The sequence below is a fragment of the Telopea speciosissima genome, chromosome 1 (genome assembly GCF_018873765.1).
Source record: "Telopea speciosissima isolate NSW1024214 ecotype Mountain lineage chromosome 1, Tspe_v1, whole genome shotgun sequence".
In the NCBI taxonomy this organism is placed as follows: domain Eukaryota; kingdom Viridiplantae; phylum Streptophyta; class Magnoliopsida; order Proteales; family Proteaceae; genus Telopea; species Telopea speciosissima.
The window spans coordinates 32,639,105-32,657,235 of NC_057916.1; the positions used below are offsets into that span (position 1 = coordinate 32,639,105).

The 18,131-nt window shown below is 37.2% G+C and overlaps 2 protein-coding genes and 1 long non-coding RNA gene across 4 annotated transcripts; 1 reads left to right on the plus strand and 2 right to left on the minus strand.

The window, feature by feature from the left end:
* Nucleotides 1–65: 65 nt before the first annotated feature.
* LOC122648785 (pathogenesis-related protein PR-4-like) lies at nucleotides 66–665 on the minus strand. The gene is made up of 2 exons (XM_043842008.1): nucleotides 396–665; nucleotides 66–278 (listed from the first exon to the last, which is right to left on the minus strand). Exons 1-2 carry the CDS (start codon nucleotides 663–665, stop codon nucleotides 114–116), a joined length of 435 nt encoding a protein of 144 aa, XP_043697943.1. The 3' UTR covers nucleotides 66–113.
* On the plus strand, nucleotides 551–17,210 carry LOC122648786. Its single transcript, XR_006331131.1, has 3 exons — nucleotides 551–683; nucleotides 794–798; nucleotides 17,196–17,210. It is a non-coding gene; the product is annotated as an uncharacterized LOC122648786 (long non-coding RNA).
* Nucleotides 10,259–13,055, minus strand: LOC122648784 (auxin-responsive protein IAA16-like). Of its 2 annotated transcripts, XM_043842007.1 has the most exons (6): nucleotides 12,997–13,024; nucleotides 12,687–12,948; nucleotides 12,099–12,328; nucleotides 11,858–11,993; nucleotides 11,473–11,534; nucleotides 10,259–10,372 (listed from the first exon to the last, which is right to left on the minus strand). In XM_043842007.1, exons 1-6 carry the CDS (start codon nucleotides 13,007–13,009, stop codon nucleotides 10,335–10,337), a joined length of 741 nt encoding a protein of 246 aa, XP_043697942.1. In that variant the 5' UTR covers nucleotides 13,010–13,024; the 3' UTR covers nucleotides 10,259–10,334. The 2 variants fall into 2 exon arrangements, with proteins under 2 accessions (XP_043697942.1, XP_043697941.1); XM_043842006.1 differs by having other exon boundaries at nucleotides 12,687–13,055.
* Nucleotides 17,211–18,131: the final 921 nt, after the last annotated feature.

An 18,131-nucleotide genomic window follows, 5' to 3' on the forward strand; every position in this document is an offset into this window, starting at 1 on the left:
GGTGATGATCACGACATCAAACAAGTTTATTATTTGATTAATACATAATACTCATAGAGAAGTTTTTAATTGATTAATGCATAATACTCATAGAGAAGTAGTACTTCATTCGATCAGCAGCTGACGAACTCATAGTTGACGATGAGATGACCTTGGTTGTAGCCATTGCCATCAGTGTCCAGCTTCTGAAACGCACTCCAGTCCAAATCCAAGCCTCCATTAGCGCACTTATCCACAATCCTCACTGTTAGCTGAGCTCCAGTCCTTGTGTTGGTCACCTAAAATCAATTGCGAATTAAAAGGGTTTAAACATATGATGCGAGTGCTTTTCCTGAAAACTATGCCTCTGACCTGTTCGACGAAATTACTTGTTTTGAATAGAGATTATTTCTTACCCTCAAGCATTTGCCGCAGGCATCCTGGCCGGTGGGGCCGGAAGGGCCACAGAAGGCAGTCCACTCGTACTGGCTGCGCCATGCGAGGGACTGGTCGGCATCCCATGTTGCGCAGTAAGCGCTCACGGCTCTCAAATCGTATCCGTTCTGAGCCGCGTTGTAGTAGTGGTACGTTGCTCTCACGTTCGAAGAGCTCTGTGCCATTGCACCTGCTGTTACACTCAGCAGCAACGCAACGCACACAACTTGATAGTATGCACTACTCCTCATCTTCTCTCTCTCTCTCTGGTAATATGGGTGGATTAATTTTGGAGTTTCTGGGTGTGAGTGTGACGGAGATGGTGCAAGAAGGCCTGCATTTATAGAGTTGGGGGGTGGGATGGCCTGTGACTTGGAAGTCTTGGTCCTGCTGGTGCATAACAAAGCACGTTTTACAGCAAAAACTCCTTGACCTGAGATATTTTGTATCATCCCCTCCTTTCATGATAGAGTCGTAGAGGAAGAAAAGTCGGTTTTATGGAAAATCCAAATTGGGTGAGGTGGCTTCCGCGCTTCAAGGCTTCAAGTGAAGAATTCATATCCATCGATTCAAGAATCAAGATAAGGTTGGGGAATAGGAGGAATTAGCTTCAAGTGAAGAATTCAAACCCATTCTGATTCAAGAGTCAAGATAGGGTTGGGGAATAAGGTGGAATTAGCCCTTAAAAGTCAGATTAGGCAACTGTACCACCTCAACCTGGGTTCTTCATTTTTGCCGCGTATAGCAACAAATGTTGGGTAACTAAAACCAGCTTTACCAGATTTGTTTTTTTTTTCTAACATGTCTTCGTTTTTGACACGTTATAGATTGATTGGGTGTATTGCTGACCTTGACCGCAGATAGAGAGAGAGAGAGAGAGAGAGAGAGAGAGAGAGATATGCTTGCACTTTCTCTGGGTTTCCTTTCCGAATTTTATCACTTCAATCATGCTACGATTTGTATCAATGACACTTTGAATTATAGTCTTATATACCTCAAGATCATACTTCTTCTCTGAAGGCTTTTGATGATTTAAAAGGTTATTTTTGAATTTGAATTAGAATTTGAATGTGGGATATATGAATCTATGGATGTCAAAAAACGAAATGGGATGGATTGACTCGACAGAAACTGATTATACCAAACCAAAGCAAATCAATCGAACTCTTTAGGGGGCGTTTGGTTTGCTAATTCTGTAGGTTTCTGTATAGATTTTGATCATAATTCCATAGAGAGTCATTCTGTAACAACTTCTGGGAAAAAAGGTGGAGCCCTATTTAAATAACATAAAATAAATACGCATTTTGTCGACAAATTCTGGCTCTTTGAAATAGAATCTTTTCCTAGTGGGAGTTCGATTGACACCCGTCAGTGTCATTGACCTCTCTATACCTTAAATTAGGGCTGCAACAGGGTCAGGTTAGGCTGGGCTTTTAAAACCTCAGCTTAAGAGTGTCAAAAACATGTATTGAACCGGCCAACCTGACCGATCCGAACCGCTAAGGCCCTAAATAAACCGAGCCGAGCCCTTATAGAGCAGGTTTCGGTTTCAACAATTTAAAACCCCTCGATTTAGGTGCTGTTCGGCCTACACCGACGACCCCTGATAGGCCCGAACCGACAACCCAAATCGAAAACCAGACCCGATACAAACTGATTCAATGTATAATTACACCCATGCCATTGCACTCTTTCAAACTTTTTGGATAAAAAAATGAAGCCCAACCCATTTTAAAGGAAAAAACTTAAAAATGGACCCTAGCCCATTTGAATTGGTAAAAACTTAAAATGGAGCCCAATCCATATGATAAGGCCCCCATCAAGCAAATGAGTTTCAATCTAAAACCGGGTTGCTAACGGTATGTTACCGGTTTTTAAAACCGGACCAAAACCGTTTCAAACCTGTTAACATAAACCGAACCCAAACCAAGACCAATCCGAACTGAAACCAAAAAAGCTTTATAGGTTTGGTTTCGGATTCATGTTCCCACACCAAAACCGATGTAGACAACTTATTTTGTCCTTTTTCCCAAAGGTTTCCTATGACGATGATGAGCATCCTCCAATATGTAGAGCTATTGTATTTGTGAATGTAGCGTTAGTGTGCACTGTCCGAATCCATTTACCGATCGTCGATTCTCTTTGTCGGAGCCCAAAATCAAAGCCTCCAGACCATACAAGATTCCCTAGAAAAGGCTAGCCTTGGCCCAGACCCCTTGGAGCTTGCACCGTGACCGCCCGTTTAGATAATTGGGTTGGATCTGAATGAGCTTGGTTGGGCTCGGGCTATAATTGGGTACTAAAATCGGGGCTTTAATCGGTCTTTGGGCCTGTTTAAATCTAAACCGACTTTAAACGGTGCAACCCTAAAAAAAAATTATTGAAAAATTAGGGAAAAGAAGATAAGTTTTTTGTTAAAAAAAACAACAGAAAAGAAAAGTTTACCTTTAGGACGCCAGTGGCATGTTTGTCGTTTAAACAGATAAAAACAAATGGGAAGCAGTTTTCTGTACGGGAGTGTGGCCTACGCTAGCACTCCCATGTGTCTATCTATCTCCTCCTTAAAACAAGGGGGGCAGAGGTGTCTTTTCACATGGAGAGGAGAGAGATAGACTCATGGAAGTGGTGGCGTAGGCCACACTCCCGGACGGAGAACTTTTTCCCAAAACAAATATATGCTAGCGATTAGAGTTTGCCTTCAGGGCATCTACCACAAATCACAGTATGGTAAAACTCACCATGAGCCAGGAGTGAAAGGGAATTCACTATTTCAATTTCCTGTAGGAATTTTAAGGAGAGAAAGGAACCTGTAGATGATGTCTTTTCTCACAGATAAACTTGAGGATCTCATCTCATAATCTCTGGATCAGTTCAAGAGATCCTCCCACACCCTAAGGCCATTTGGATTGGAATGAAAACCAGCCACACTTCTTTCACTTCAAATTAAAACAAACAGCGAATTGATATAATTTCGAGGGAAGAAGCGTTAACCCTCTTACTTCAATTATTTGAGAATAATTGGACTAAAAATTGCACAGGACTTGCAATGATTTGAATGGGAGAGGGAAGGCGAGGGGAGGGGAAGTTTAAGAGTTAAAGCGGGCTACGTCGGGCCTGGAATCGATTGATCCGGTCAGGTGTCCGACGGGCTAGGACCCCACACTAGGACCACCTGTTTATTGAGCTTGTCGGGCTTAGCCGGGCCGAGCTTTAACCGGGCAGGCTCGATCGGGCCTGTCGGGCCAGGCCTGGAATTGACACCCCTTGACTTTGCAACCCAAATATGCTCTCTGCCATTGAACAAGGCAAAGGCTAGCCCATTAGGGACCCAATTCCATTTCCAGTCAATGAGCATTAGTACTGGCTAGGTCAGACATGTCTTCCTTATCTTCCTTTTACAATCACTTGCAACATTGGCATCTTTCTCTTGCTAAAGCATCCAATGAGATTTATAACCATGAGTGCTTAAATGGGGCAAAGGTTCAAGTGGCATGCAATGCGTAATAGAAGGCTGATGATTTCTTCAATTGCCAACAAACTTTTCTTTATTCGGATTGGGGCTGATTTTAATAAGCCTTTTCAATTTAGGGCAACTCCAAGTAATTTTTGAAATCGTAGGGGAGTGTATTATATTTATGGTATAGTACAGGGGAGGTCTGAGTAATTTATTCAAGCAACTATGTGTGAGGCATAGAACTTTTCCCCATCAAGCATAACAGTTTTTAGGATCGAGTTTTCCTCAAGCCAAGGTAAAGGAGGCATTCTTTCACCAATGACCATCACTGTGCTTGGATGGGTATCAAGGAGCAGTGAAAGCCATTTCATTTCAGACCTCCAATAAATAGGAGAACATAATAATGATGATAGATTTTCACCCACGAAGGAAAACTTAGTTTGAAAAACTTCAAATAATTAAAGGAAAATATTAATGCAATGGGCCGGGATATAACGCTAAGCCGGATACGGCTAAAGTTCAGTTAATGAAAAGGCTTCGTATTATAAACGGGAGATTCTCCCATCAACTCCATTAAACAAGGGGTGCATGGGCTTTTATGTCTTTTAATGCCAATCTAACTGGATTTAATACAGGTCATGCACATGCATGGCAATGCATGAAAACTTTTGCCTAATGAAAAATAAGCCTAAAAATTGATCGAATCACGTATTCTAAGTTCCAACTGAGCCCTTCCATAGACCATCTCTAATTTGTTTGAAGGTTGGAACCTGGGAAATCAAATTCACATTTTTAACCGAATGAAGCAGTTCTAGCTTCAAACTGCTTAACCAATAACTATTAGTATTAGTTTTAGGTAATTTTCTTTGCACTTCCTCTGTTTGTTTTGGGCTGAAAGGTGACCATTGAGATAGATGTGGGGCCGTTCAACATATGGGACCCACCCTTTTGATTATGTGGCAAGTCGTGACGGATGTGAAATGTTGGTCAATCCTGTAAAAACCTGTTAGTTTTTTATACATAGATCGTTTGGGTCCTAATCTAACATTAGGACAGGTTGAGGATTCCTGGCCCAAGCCCAACCAGCCTGGAAAATTCCAGCCCAGCCCAACATTTTGTTTTGGTTTGGGCTCAACCAACTCATATTGCACTCGGCTGGTTTGGGTTCCTTAAACCAGTACCAGAACCAGTGTCCAGATTTTCACCGATCTGTACTGGTCTAACCGATCAGACCACTGGTCTGGGTGAGCAATTTGTAGGATTTCAAAGGCTCATGATGCCTTTTACTAAAGAACCCAATCCCATATTGTCACCAAATCTCATGTCATTATCATGTTGCATCAGAACTAAGGGTGTCAAAGTTCAGGCCGAACCCCAATCGAAACCAACCAGTACAGTCTGGGCCGAACTCATATCAGTTTAGGTTGTATGGAATCGGTAAAAATTGAAATCAAACGGACCAACCGAATGTACCAACCTAAGACAAAAATCAGACCGAAGCTGATAAAAACAGAGACTGCACCGATAGAACCTCGATACAGCTGAAAACTAAAAAAACCAACCGATGGATTGTTTTTAGATTGGCCCAATAACAGACCGAACCGACGGATTGACACCCATAATCATAATTTTTCTTTCATTCTAATCCTTTTGATTTGAGTACTTAGGGTTCCTAATATTTTAGTTGGTTTCTTCACTTGAACTGCATTACCACCTTTGATATATATATATAATAATAGTAAGTATATCTTCACAAGAATCACAAAATTTCGGTGCAGGATTTGGGGAGCTAAGGAAATGATATTTGCGAAATTTCAGGAATATGTTCTTTGTTTCATGTTTCAGAATTGGCCGACCAAATGGACTAATATTCCGGTATCTTTAAAACACTTTGTTTTTAACAATCCTTGGACCTTAAAAGGACCATATGGAGTAGTTTTAGATTTTGATAGAAACCAGGTTATATATATATATCTCTTGGATTTGGTGATTAATCCAATGGATTTAAAGGTTCCAATTACTCTATATTAATGGTTAATTACTGATCTAATAATTAATTGTAAGATTAGTATCTCAGGGATTTGGTGGTCCTAAACTTGGGGGGGCTGAACCTAGAAAGTCTGTAACTACAATCCCTTGTAGATTTTACTAACTTAATTAACAAGTTGCCATCTCCATAATTTTTCCAAGTTTTTATATTTTTTTCAAGGGTACACTACACGCTTGTTTATTATAAGAAATCTCGATGTTTAGTAATGATATAATTGAATAGTGCTCTTAATGGAGTGATTACTGGCGTGGGGTTGTAGTTAGATGCTGCAAATATATCAGAGCAGGGGGACCATGCATGAGAACTCTCGTATAGTACCAAAGAGGGCAGGTTTGGTAAAGTCTTATTAGATTTATCAAGAATCGTAACATTTGTTATCGATCTTCCTATGATTTTATTCGATTTGTAGTTTAGTTTAGACTCCATTTGTTTTGACATAAGTTGTGTAGAGGCAAAAAATTTGTAATTTTTATTTTGGTGAAATGAAGGCAAAAAAAAAAAAAAAAAAAAAAAAAGAACATAAGAATTTTCATTATTGAGATTGTCTCCGTGGAAGTAAATGTAATGAAGGGTTCACAATTATGTGTCCAAAAACTGTAAAATATATTATAAGAAGGAAAATATTTCCATTAGCTTATTTTACTACCACCCACTTTACGTCAAAACAAACAGAGAATAATAAGGAAAAGTAATAATTGTTTTTTTAATGGAAAACAAAGAAACATTAAGAAAATAAAACAGATACAAAATTATCCAACTGAGAACATGACACTATACCATTATACATCGTTGTTCACAAATCCTTTCAAATTCTATTTGTTTCGACATAAAACAAATGAAAAATATATATAATTTTTTTTATATATTTTAAAATGGAGTAAAAATAAGATGTAAAGGTCCAGTCTTGTCTTATTTAGGGATCCGTAAATAGATAATCGAAAATCCGAATGATCCGCATTCATATCCGTTTATGAATACCCGTATTTGTTTAGAGATATCCAGAAAAAAAATTTGAATACTTCGATGAAAATCCGTTAAAAAAAAATACGAATACTTAATAATAAAAAATTAAGTAAATAATAATTTTGAGGGTTTTTGAAGATTCAACAGATTCTAGAATATGAGGAAAATAAAAGTAGAATCATGATCTAAGAGGTATGGATTGAGAGTGAATTGTATCTGCTAGGGGGAGGAAGGTCTAGGTTACACAAGGCAGAGATGTAAACGGATGATCGAAAATTTGAACTTGATCCGCATCCGAATCCATTTAGAGCTATCTGCATTCGGTCAGGAAATATCCAGATCCGATCACACATCTCTAGTCTTATTATATTATGCCCCAAGATTGTAAAACAATGTAAAGAAGGTAAAATATTTCCCAACTTTATTTTACTTGTGAACATTTTAGAGGGAAACAAAAAGAAATTTTTTATTAATTTGAAAAATAATTTTCACATTATACATGAGAACGAATTATATATACTATCTTCTAATTGGGGGGGGGGGGGGCGGCAATTGGCCTGAAGTAGGACAAAACAGTCAATTTTGGATCCAGATCCAAAGTTACCTTAGGTGTTCCCACTACCAGGTGCAACCTTCATATATATCCACATTTATTTCAGGCACAAGGGACCTGATGCTTAATTGAATTGATACAGATCAGATACAGACGATTTTTAGTATCATTTTCGTACTGTGTCTCTTTTCATTGTGGGACCAAATTGGATCCATGTGAGATTTAAAATGGATCTCGTTTCAAGACCCACAACCACTTCCTCACTTTAAGGGTGTCAATTTAGGGTCGGAACTGAAACCTGACCGCAACCAACCCGTTAGAAACTGGAATTGACCCATCCAATAGTTTATTGGTCCGATTCTGAATCGACTGATAAGTTAATGGTTCGGTTTTAAATCTACCAATTAAGGTATTGGTCTTCTAACTGTTTCAGAATCGATAGACCAATTAGGAACCATTGGAATCGAAACAAATTTACGTCCTAACCCTATATATTATATAATTCTTAAGAGTTAAAGTCATGAGAGCTAAGGTCAAACCCTTTATTTTTTTTCAGTCTTTCATTTTGATTGGTACCATTAGTTTCATATTCTATTTTATCAAAGATTTGACTGTTAATTTAAAGGTTCATTTGGGAATGCTACCTTAAGAACATAGCTTCATATTTATCCTAACTTATGAGTGTGGTGGTGTTTCTACTTATTAATTGAATACAAAAAAAGAGGTAATATGGACTAGTTTCGTGATTTGAGAAAAAAATGATAGTGAGTTTCATTTCTCATGTGAATGAAATTAACATCTTATTGTAACATTATTGAATATATATAGAGAATTTTTTTTATTTTTTTATTTTTAATTTTGGACTGCTTGGAACTGTTTAGGAACCGGAACTAGTCCACCCATTAGTTAATGGTCCTAGATCTCAGGTTTGGAACCGAGTAACTTATTGGTCCGGTTTTGGTCCTAACCCCTTAGGGCCAGAACCGTAAAAGAACCAAACCAATAGCCTAGAACCGGACCAATTGACGTCCCTACTCACCAAAGAAAGTGAGGGGAAAATCCCAATAAAAAAAGGGGAGGGAGGAAAAGAGAAGAACCCAAATCGGATATATAATGTGTTCCGAGTTTATAGTTACCTTTGATGCAGTGAATGCATTTCATGGTCAGAAATGAGAAGGAAGTTTAATTTTACATCAGTCGGGTAATGTATGGTTGCTAATTTTACGACCTTAACTGTGTGTCCACTCTAAACTTTTGAGTTGATCATCGTCAGATGATATCAAAGCGAATTATCCATGCACCGGCCATAGTGGGATCCATAATTGCACAAATTTGTGAATAGGTGGAAAGAAAAGATTATTTGTAATGCACTTATTTATTTTTTGGCTAATAGGGATGTTCGGACCTTCGGCCCAACTAGTCCCCCAGGCACATGCATATGCCCCTACACAAGCGCACTGGATCCTATGAAAACCATAGAATGATAGAAGTCGTGGGGCTTAATCCAAAGGGGTAGGTAAGGGGAGTCGAATTCAAGCACAGCTTTTAACAACATTGCCTCCCTCCATTAATTGTGATTTGTGATTCAAGCAATACATATTCTGCAACTCCAAGTTGATACCCACTTAATTATACAAAGATTAGACAACACAAACTTGGATTAACAGTAATGCTCTTTATTACTTAAAGTTGGTCAGTAGTTGACTGAGACTTCAAGGTCTTATTGAGGTGGAAACCGGCAAGTAGGGATGTAAATGGATCGGATTCGGTTCTGATAGTGCTATAACCGCATCCGCATCCGATTAATTTTCGAACGGATTCGGATAGTGCTAAACGGATATGGATACGGATATGGTTCGGATATTTTATTAGTTTACATGTAAATGTAACTTTTCAAATAAGCATAGCCTATCCATATCCACATCCGTTTAGCTTTCGGACGGATTCGGATAGTGCTAAACGGATACGGAAACAAATTTCAACTATTCATTTATACCCCTAAAACCGGATAGAATAGTAGATTTCACTCCTTTGGCATATTCTTCTTCTTCTTCCATTAAATAAAGTGGTTAATCAAATATAATTACTTCCATTAAGGGAAATGTACGTAAGAAGATCTCAACAATTAAGGTCAGAGACCACTTGCCCTAATTGAGTTTTTAATATTCCTCTAGAGGGGGCAGAAGAAGTCAAATACCACCGGCCGAAGTAGTGCTGGATTGCTGTTTCCTCCATCATCAGGTCTCATTATACAATTCATAACCCCCATTAAAGATCAGCTCAGACCAAGAGACAAACACTACTCACTAATCTGATTTATAATAATTAATCCAAATTAAAACTAGTAAACAAATGGGCTTAAATTAATGGTTAACTGATGCATTAATCATGCCCATCAACATACACATGGCCATGCTCCCCTCCTTCACTTTTGGCCCATTAATTGAAATAAATAAATAAATAAATTTCCTCATGATCATCAAGAAAACAAAACAATTACAATAATAATGAAAAGGCATCTCATAATATACAAAGAATCTCACAGAAAAAAATAACAGCAAATCTGAAGGAATAAAATCAGAAAACTACAACAAGAACAACAAAGGATGTGATTATTAAGCAAGCCATTAATATTAAAGAAGCAAAGCTAGACAAAATAACCACAAGCTAGGTCTTGGGGACTACACAAATTGTTATTACTTCTTGTCCATATAACAAATAACACATAATTAATTTTATGTTCATATTATATTAAAGGACTAAAACAGTACAAATACACCAAGTGCTCCATCCAATGATCTCGTCTTCTTCTTCTATATTAATCTTCTTCATTAATGCAGTTTATAGCCTTTGGAGAAAGAAAGTGGGAGATCAAATGAGCTGTTTGGTGGTTTCTTTCTTTAGCTTCTGTTCTTGCATTTCTCCACGGCTCTTGGTGCTGAAATTAATGCATAAAATATCACATTAGTTCTTGAAATATATAAAAAAAAGTTTACTTGAAACTGTTTCCCTATTAGACTTCCTATAAGTGAAAAGACAAAAATGATCCTTATTTCTTAAGCTATTTCCTAGCATTGTTCTACTGGTCTTCTCATTATATGGAAATTCAAATTGCAAGAAAAGGCAGCTGCAAGGGTAGATCGATGTGTATAGAAAACCTAGAAACTGTGGAGCAAGTGGTAGTTCCCTAGAGGCTAACCTAAGATTATTAATGATTAATCTATTAATGGAAAAAGAGTATCTGAGCCACTCGTGTAGCTTATGCTTACACACAAATTTTATAGGGAAAAAGAACTTTGTCCTGGAGTGTGGCCTACACCAGCACTCCCATGAGTCTATCTCTTCCTCCCCATATGAAAAGACATCTCTGCCCCCTTATTGTGAGGAAGAGAGCGATAGACACATGGGATTACTAGCGTAGGCCACACTCCTTGACAAAAAACTAAGTCCCAACTTTATAATTCATTTTTCTCTTCCCTTTAAAAAAGGAGTATCTGAATGACACCTTTACTTTTACCAAAAAAAAAAATGCAATTCAGATCTTCTACGGCACAGCTGCCCTAGCGGCCTGAGCAACGCAGACATAGCCACCCGCGCAATGACCTCCTTACCTCTGCCCAAGCACAGACACCTTCTTTTACTTGTCCCTTGTCTTATTCCCAAAAGTTCTTTAAAATAAATGTATAAAATAGTTTGGAAATGAGATACCATTATGCCATTATCCAAATGTGTCATTGCCATTCATATATTTTTTAGTATACATGTGAAATAATACTATTGCCTCATTTGGAAAAAAAAAATTGTATCATACTAAAAGGGTAAGAAAATAAGGTTACAAATTATTTCATACCTCGAGGTTGTTAATAAGAAAACCCTTTAAAAAATAAATAAATAATTATTTATGAGAGGGTGTAGGGTACAGTAGCGACTAGAGAACCCTTGCCTATAGTAATCTTAGTTAATCTCAGGAATATTAATTGAGTTTGGATTATTAATCTCACAAAAGTAAATGAGAAAATTGTGTATAAAGGAACTAACCAAGTCCAATTGCCTCTGATCCCTTCATTATACGCAAGCGCTTGCATGAATCTACAAACATCCTGGTTGAAATATTGAAGTAGAAGTTAGTTATGAATAAATCTTTGAAATTAAGGATCTATATATAGTACATCTATATGCGAAAAAGTACTATGTCCGAGAGTGTTGGGAGTGTGGTCTACGCCTCCACTCTCATGAGTTTATCTCTCTCTTTCCCATATGAAAAGACTTCTCTGCTCCCTCGTTTTGAGGAGGAGAGAGATAGACACATGGGAGCGCTGGCGTAGACCAGACTCTCGAACAGAAAACTATTTCTTTATCTCCAAAATATAATGAATATCAGAAGAAGGGTGGTCAGGTGGGTTGATAAGAACTTAGAACTTACTCCCAAGGGACATCACCAACAAGCATCCAATCTCCATCTTTGTCTTCGTAAGTTGGCACATACTCAGAACCATTTAACAGATCCATCAACTTACTCTCATTCATGAAATCTTTCATTCCTTGTGGCCCACAGTTACCTTCATAATTCACAGATCAAATAAAAATAAAAAAAAAGGTTTTAAAACATGTATAGATCAATAAGCATTTGATGAGAAGGAATTAATAATAATCTGGATTAGTACCTATGGTGAAGGAACTAAACATCTTTCCTAAGGCATCAGAAAGTTCTTGGTAACTCTTATACATCTTCAAATCTACCTTACGTAAGTAAGGTGCTCCATCCATGCTAACCTTCACGAATGCTGCACTTCCACCATTAGCTTTCTCAGTAGTCTCTTCACTGTTGTTCTTCTGAACAGATAGAATGTTCTTTCTGAAAGATCTAACTGGTGGCCAACCCACCACTTGTGTCCTGAAAAATTTTATCCCAAATTTTATTACATATTTAAAGGAAAGAATATGATTTATTTACTTTAATTAGTCACCTTTACTTGAACTTGTTATATGAGTCACAAGAATTATAAGATGAAAACCCCAAAAAAAAAAAAAGTTGATAATTTTCATGAAAAGCTGATTGAGCTAGAGATGATCTCTCCTTAGAAAACATAAATTGTTTCAATTTTAAGATAATATTGGCACTACTAATTAATTTTGAACTTAAATTTTGTGAGATCCCAGTTTTCTTTTTTTTTTTTTTAAAAAAAAAATTAATAAAATAGAAATGAAAATTTTTGATGAGAATATTAAGAGAAGAAAGAAGAGAGAAATACTTGGTGGGTGGCTTGGCAGGATCATTGGAAGAAGGAAGAAGGTTCTTTTCCTTGGTAGTTGGGCTCTTCTTCTCAGTTGAATCCAAAACAGACTCCTTAGATGGAAAGTTGAGTTGCAAATCCACTGTCTCAGAGAACCCTCTCTTCCCACCATTCTTGTTGGTGGTGGTAGTAGTCTCACCATCCATGGCCATGGTGGTTCCACCACTACTTCCACCTCCACCAGGCAACCCAAGACGCAACTCCGTCTCTTCAAAATTAATCAAACTGTATTTATTACCCTCCGGCACCGTCGCCGCTGCCGCGACAAGCATATTCGTCATTTTCCGGCCGACTTCCATGAGGATTCCGGCAATTGAAAAAAAGTACCACTTTTTTCTTGACCCTCCCTTTTATCTCTTCACCTCTCTCTTTCAAGTTTCAATCCTCTCTGCGTTGAGTTGCTCAACTTTGGTTGTTTGCTTCTGCGTTGTTGGGTCGTGTGGTCAGTGGTGTGGTTGGGAGAGAGAGAGAGAGAAAAAGAGAGGGGTTTTAAGTTTACAGAAAGGGAAAGGAATGGAAGGAAACGAAGAAGGGGAGGTATAATTGGTATAATTGGCGCAGCCTGTTATATTAGTAGTATATTGAGTGAATGAATGTGCATTGTACTACGATGTCTCCAACCGTCCTGATTTGAACACGTGGTGGGTTTGATATGATGGAACCGTGCGAATGTGATGACATGATAGCGTCACCTCCCAAATGATTGTGGTAGGCAAAGACTAGACATCTTAAGTCTCATCTATACATCATATCATATCATATATCTTTAATACTATCATCTCCAACCAACAAGAACCAAGCCTTTCTTTGTCTATGTTCCCCCGTGATTTACCTACTAAGTCAATTTGTTTAACTCATCATTCTAGGGTAATTAAGATTACTGATGTTAATCTTTCACGCGAAAACAGTGATACGTATCGGTTTTGCTAGTTGTCGCTATCGACATTGTGCCGATATCGTATTAGTAGCATGATACAGACAAGGGGTAAATGGTCAGAAAACTCATTTTTAAAGGAAAGTCAGAGGTATTTTTGTCTGATACAGTCGATCTAGGTCGATACCGTATCGATATTGACCGTTTCGATATTGTGCACTAAAACCTTAAGTCCATCTCATATTAGATGTACGTAAGTAATTCTTATAAAAAATTTTGAATTTTTTTTTTAAATGACTTGCTTTTAAGGATGAATTTACAGAAATCCCAACAAGTGGTATCAAAGTCAGAATGTGATCATTTCGGTGTGCTAAGAGGAAACATATGGGTATGACTACACAATTTGAATTGTATAATATTAGAATTGTTGGTAATTGTTATACAATGTAATTTTTAAGAAGGTACGGACGGAAGAAGCATGCCAAGGGTAAGGTTTTGAATAATTTAAATATATTAATCAAGTTTAGATCTTTGAAAACACTTATTGCAAAGGATTAGTCTTATATCTCACATTCTAGAAGGAAAAATGTATTTTAGGGTGTCTCACTAAATGAGCCATGATTAAAAAAAATTTACATTACATATATTTTTTCTCTTGAAGGGTTTTCTTGAATATTATTCTCCCAATTTTCTAAACTAATTACTAAAAGCAATAGTGTCAATTTGTAGTTAAAAAAAAAAAAATCCTCATATGGATATTTTTATGAGCTCTTCCCCACCAATTATAGGGTGAAAGAATGAGAAGAGAAAACTAGAAAAAAAAATGTCATTGTTCTAATAGTAGATTAGGTTGTTCAGTAATTGGTGTTAATAGTAACGATTAATTCATTGTGATTATTGGATTAAGGGGGTATCCACTTGATAGACTAGAATCCATATGTTAAATCCACCCCCTATTCCTATGAGGTTTTTGTCTTTGTTTTATTTTTATTTTACAATTTTTATTCTTCAAAAAAATTGAGAGAGAGAGAGAGAGGAAAATGGATGAAATTAGTTCTCCTCCCTCTTTTTTTATTTTTATTTTTTTTATCAAAACTAGTTCTCATTGGTTAGAGAGAGAGAGAAGGTGGGACCCAGGTGTTGAGAGGGTGGGACAAGTCAACTGATTGGAAGCATGTGGTGAGATTCATATAATAGAGTTAGGGTGGGTGTGGGGGGAAAAGAGATGGGGGCCCATCTGCTCCATGTGACCTTGTTGGCATGTCGCCTCCCTCAAAACCCTCTCCCATGTGCGCCGCTTCAGGGCGTCCCCCCACCCTTAATTTCTTAGTTGCATTCTCACACTATACTGTCCCTTCTCTTTCTCTATTTCTCTCCGTATCTCCCAAAATCCTAATTAGTAGGTAGGACCTCACCCATAAGCAACCCCCACTCCTACTAAATAATCCCCATTCAACCTAATTAAATAATATTTAATTAATATAATAAATGCTAATTATCAAGAAGCCATCCTCCTTAAATTCCCTTCCCCTCTGAGCTAGGGTGACCTGCACTTAATTTTGGATCATAGGGTATTTTCTGGACCATTAAATCTATAACTTTTCTCAGGGTACCCTCCTTTCTTCTGAGAGACCAATGTGAACACATGAAGTAAGAGATTATTAGTAGGAAATAACTGGGAAGGATTGGAGGAGGAGAGGAGGAGAGGAGCAGGCAACAACCCCTAAAATGAGAGAAATAAATTAATTATTTAATTAACTGTATTGATGATTACTTTCCATTAATTAATTAATTAAGGGGCTACATAATCTCCTGTGAAGAAGGGTAATTGGTACATTTCCAAGAACTTTCTAATATGAACCTTTTGTTTGCATGAAAAGAATAAAAATCACTTCTTTTCTTGTTGATCAAAAGACATTTTTTTCCACTTTCTCCTTTTGTTTTTGCATGAAAAGGATCAAAATAAGGTCTTCTTAAGCTTTTCTCTCATCCCAAGTAAAAACTAGTAACTTAGTTCGTGACAGCTTAAACTAATTGTCTCTTTCATAAAGTACCAACAATGAAATGCTTTACAGGTACGTGGAAACCCTAAACCATAAAACAGACAAATGGGTAATTCTTGAAATGACTTTCCAACTGCTGACCCCTCAAAAATTTCTCTGTATATATATATATATTTGGGTTTTGTTCCTTTAAAAAAAAAAAACCCCAGGTTAAACTCACCTCCCACCCAAATCAAGCCGGTTCTAGGTTGATCCGGTTTTATGATCAGCATCAACCCAACCCAATATGATCCATTGGCACCCTTAAATGAATCAATATAGAACCTAAAACTATTCAAACTTGGAAAATTAGTCATCAATATGTTATTTGTCTACTCGATCAAATAAATGTATGGGCAGTAGATTGGGTCAGCCTAGAATCGGATATATTAAATGGTTTGGTTTAACGCATTCTATCAATTCTGGAATTTTTGGCGTATCGGTCAAGTATCTAACATTTGGTATCAGAGCTAGACACCACTTTACGAGTTCGAATAATGGAAAGAGCAATCTAGGAGAGAGCTACCTATAGTAGATTGAAAGTCGCTACCTACTACCAGAGTGAGAACCGTCGTCATGGTTGTGGAAGCGTTGTGGTCTATCATATACCTAATGGGGGCTCGATCTAGTGTATAAGCGCTAGATTGGACTAGCAAAGTATGAGATAGGTTAAAGGGCTTGATTCAACTCTAGAGTTTTTGACATATCGATCAAATACCTAACAATAAGATCACCCATAACCCAAATACTTCTTAATTAGTTGATAAACTCATAAAAAACAACTACAATTAGTTGTGTTTCCGCTAGAAACTATCTTCTTCTTCACGAACCATCCACGAGACCTGAAACAGACAGAGTAAAAGTCCGGAGTTGGTCTCAGTATTCAATGGGAAACTAAAGAGTATTCCAAAATGGTTTACCTCTCACCTAGAGCGTGGTATTTTTATTCATGAGACATGTCCCCTCTTATGAACAAGATCCGAGTTCTAGTAGAAATAGAATCCTTGGGTCGGTGGATTATGTTTCATTTCTTCTTTGAGATTATCTAAATATGCATGAGTTATTATTTTTTTTTGGTAACTATATGCATGAGTTATAATAAGAATATAATAAGTTACCAATCGTAACTAATATCTCAGTTGAATTTGCTTCTTTTTCATGGAGAGTCCCGATCATGCATGTGATTATATTCATACGCTTCTTTATGGGCATATCACGTGGCACATGTTAATTGGAGATGGATAAATGTCCACATCAAGTTGTTCTGAATCACTACATACCTTCTTCCTCCATGGATCATTCAAGCACAAGCTAATTGTTTCCAACATACCACATTCAATGGAAAGCAAAATTAAACCTACCACAAGCTTACCCATTAAAAGTTACTCAGTCAAATTAATCACTACAACCAAACATTTCTCATGGTAGTGGTCCTTTTGGAAGTTGTAGAAGATCCTATATACTTGAAAATGGCAGACATATAATGCCTAAACTTGAACTACTGTCTAGCTTTTAAATTGCTATATATTGGGCATCTTTTGATGTCTGGAGTTGCAATTTGTGGTCCTGAGGTTGACCCGACAATATGGTTCGGTTCAAATTTCAAACCAGCAAGGTCAGTAAGCTAATCCAATCAAGGTTTTGAAAATTTTCCACTGGGGGTAGTGAGTTGATAGTTAAATTATAGGTTTCTAGTTTTGCTAGTTTAGGTATTGAAGTCCTAATTAACCGGTTTCTTTGTCTGGTTTAATTCATGGGCCAAATTAAATGAGCAGACCAACCGGGTCAATTCCACCTATCACATATATCCTCCTCATTCACTGTAGAGTGTGGACCATTATATAAACATCTCATGTGGATTTTGCAAAGGATTCTGGTTTTGAGAACAAAATCTACAAAAAAGTTGCAGATTTAAAATTTTCCACTACTATGCAAAAATTAATTGAAAGGTTAAAACATACTAGAAATTAAGACTTTTCTAGTGATTGGCCGACAATGGGAAGGCTACTTTATTGTTGCCATAAGCTTTCGCATATCCAAACAAGATTAGGCTCCCCAACATTAGGGACCCAAGCAATATATCTTTTTCTGGTTTTTTTTTCTTTTTCTAATATTCAATATTCATCTATTTTAGGGTTTTTACCCCCACATCATATGGAATGGTCCCACTCTGAAATTGCATTCAACCTTGTTTACTTTTGGGAGAGAAGTGTTGGATCTCAGAGGCTAGACCCTATACTGGCATTAGGGTTTGGAATGACCCTTTTTATGGTCCTCCAGAGAAGGGACCTTCTTACCTCCCATGGTTGCCATCCAATTTAAACTTCAATAATTGTTTTCAGACAATTTCAGTCCATTGAGTTCGTAGTAGGAGGTGATTAATTTTAGGGTTATCTTTTCATTAAAAAGAAAATTAGGTTTATCTCCATCACATTATCTCTATATACATTTATAGGAAAAAGAACACTCCCTAGTTGTGTGGTTCCT

Coding starts and splice junctions, on each gene's coding strand:
- LOC122648785 (XM_043842008.1), bottom strand. CDS start 665: ATGAGGAGTAGTGCATACTATCAAGTTGTGTGCGTTGCGTTGCTGCTG. Junction 279..395: donor CCTGCGGCAAATGCTTGAGG/GTAAGAAATAAT, acceptor AATTGATTTTAG/GTGACCAACACAAGGACTGG.
- LOC122648784 (XM_043842006.1), bottom strand. CDS start 13,027: ATGGAAGTCGGCCGGAAAATGACGAATATGCTTGTCGCGGCAGCGGCG. Junction 12,329..12,686: donor CCTGCCAAGCCACCCACCAA/GTATTTCTCTCT, acceptor AAAATTTTTCAG/GACACAAGTGGTGGGTTGGC. Junction 11,535..11,857: donor GTTGGTGATGTCCCTTGGGA/GTAAGTTCTAAG, acceptor TATTTCAACCAG/GATGTTTGTAGATTCATGCA.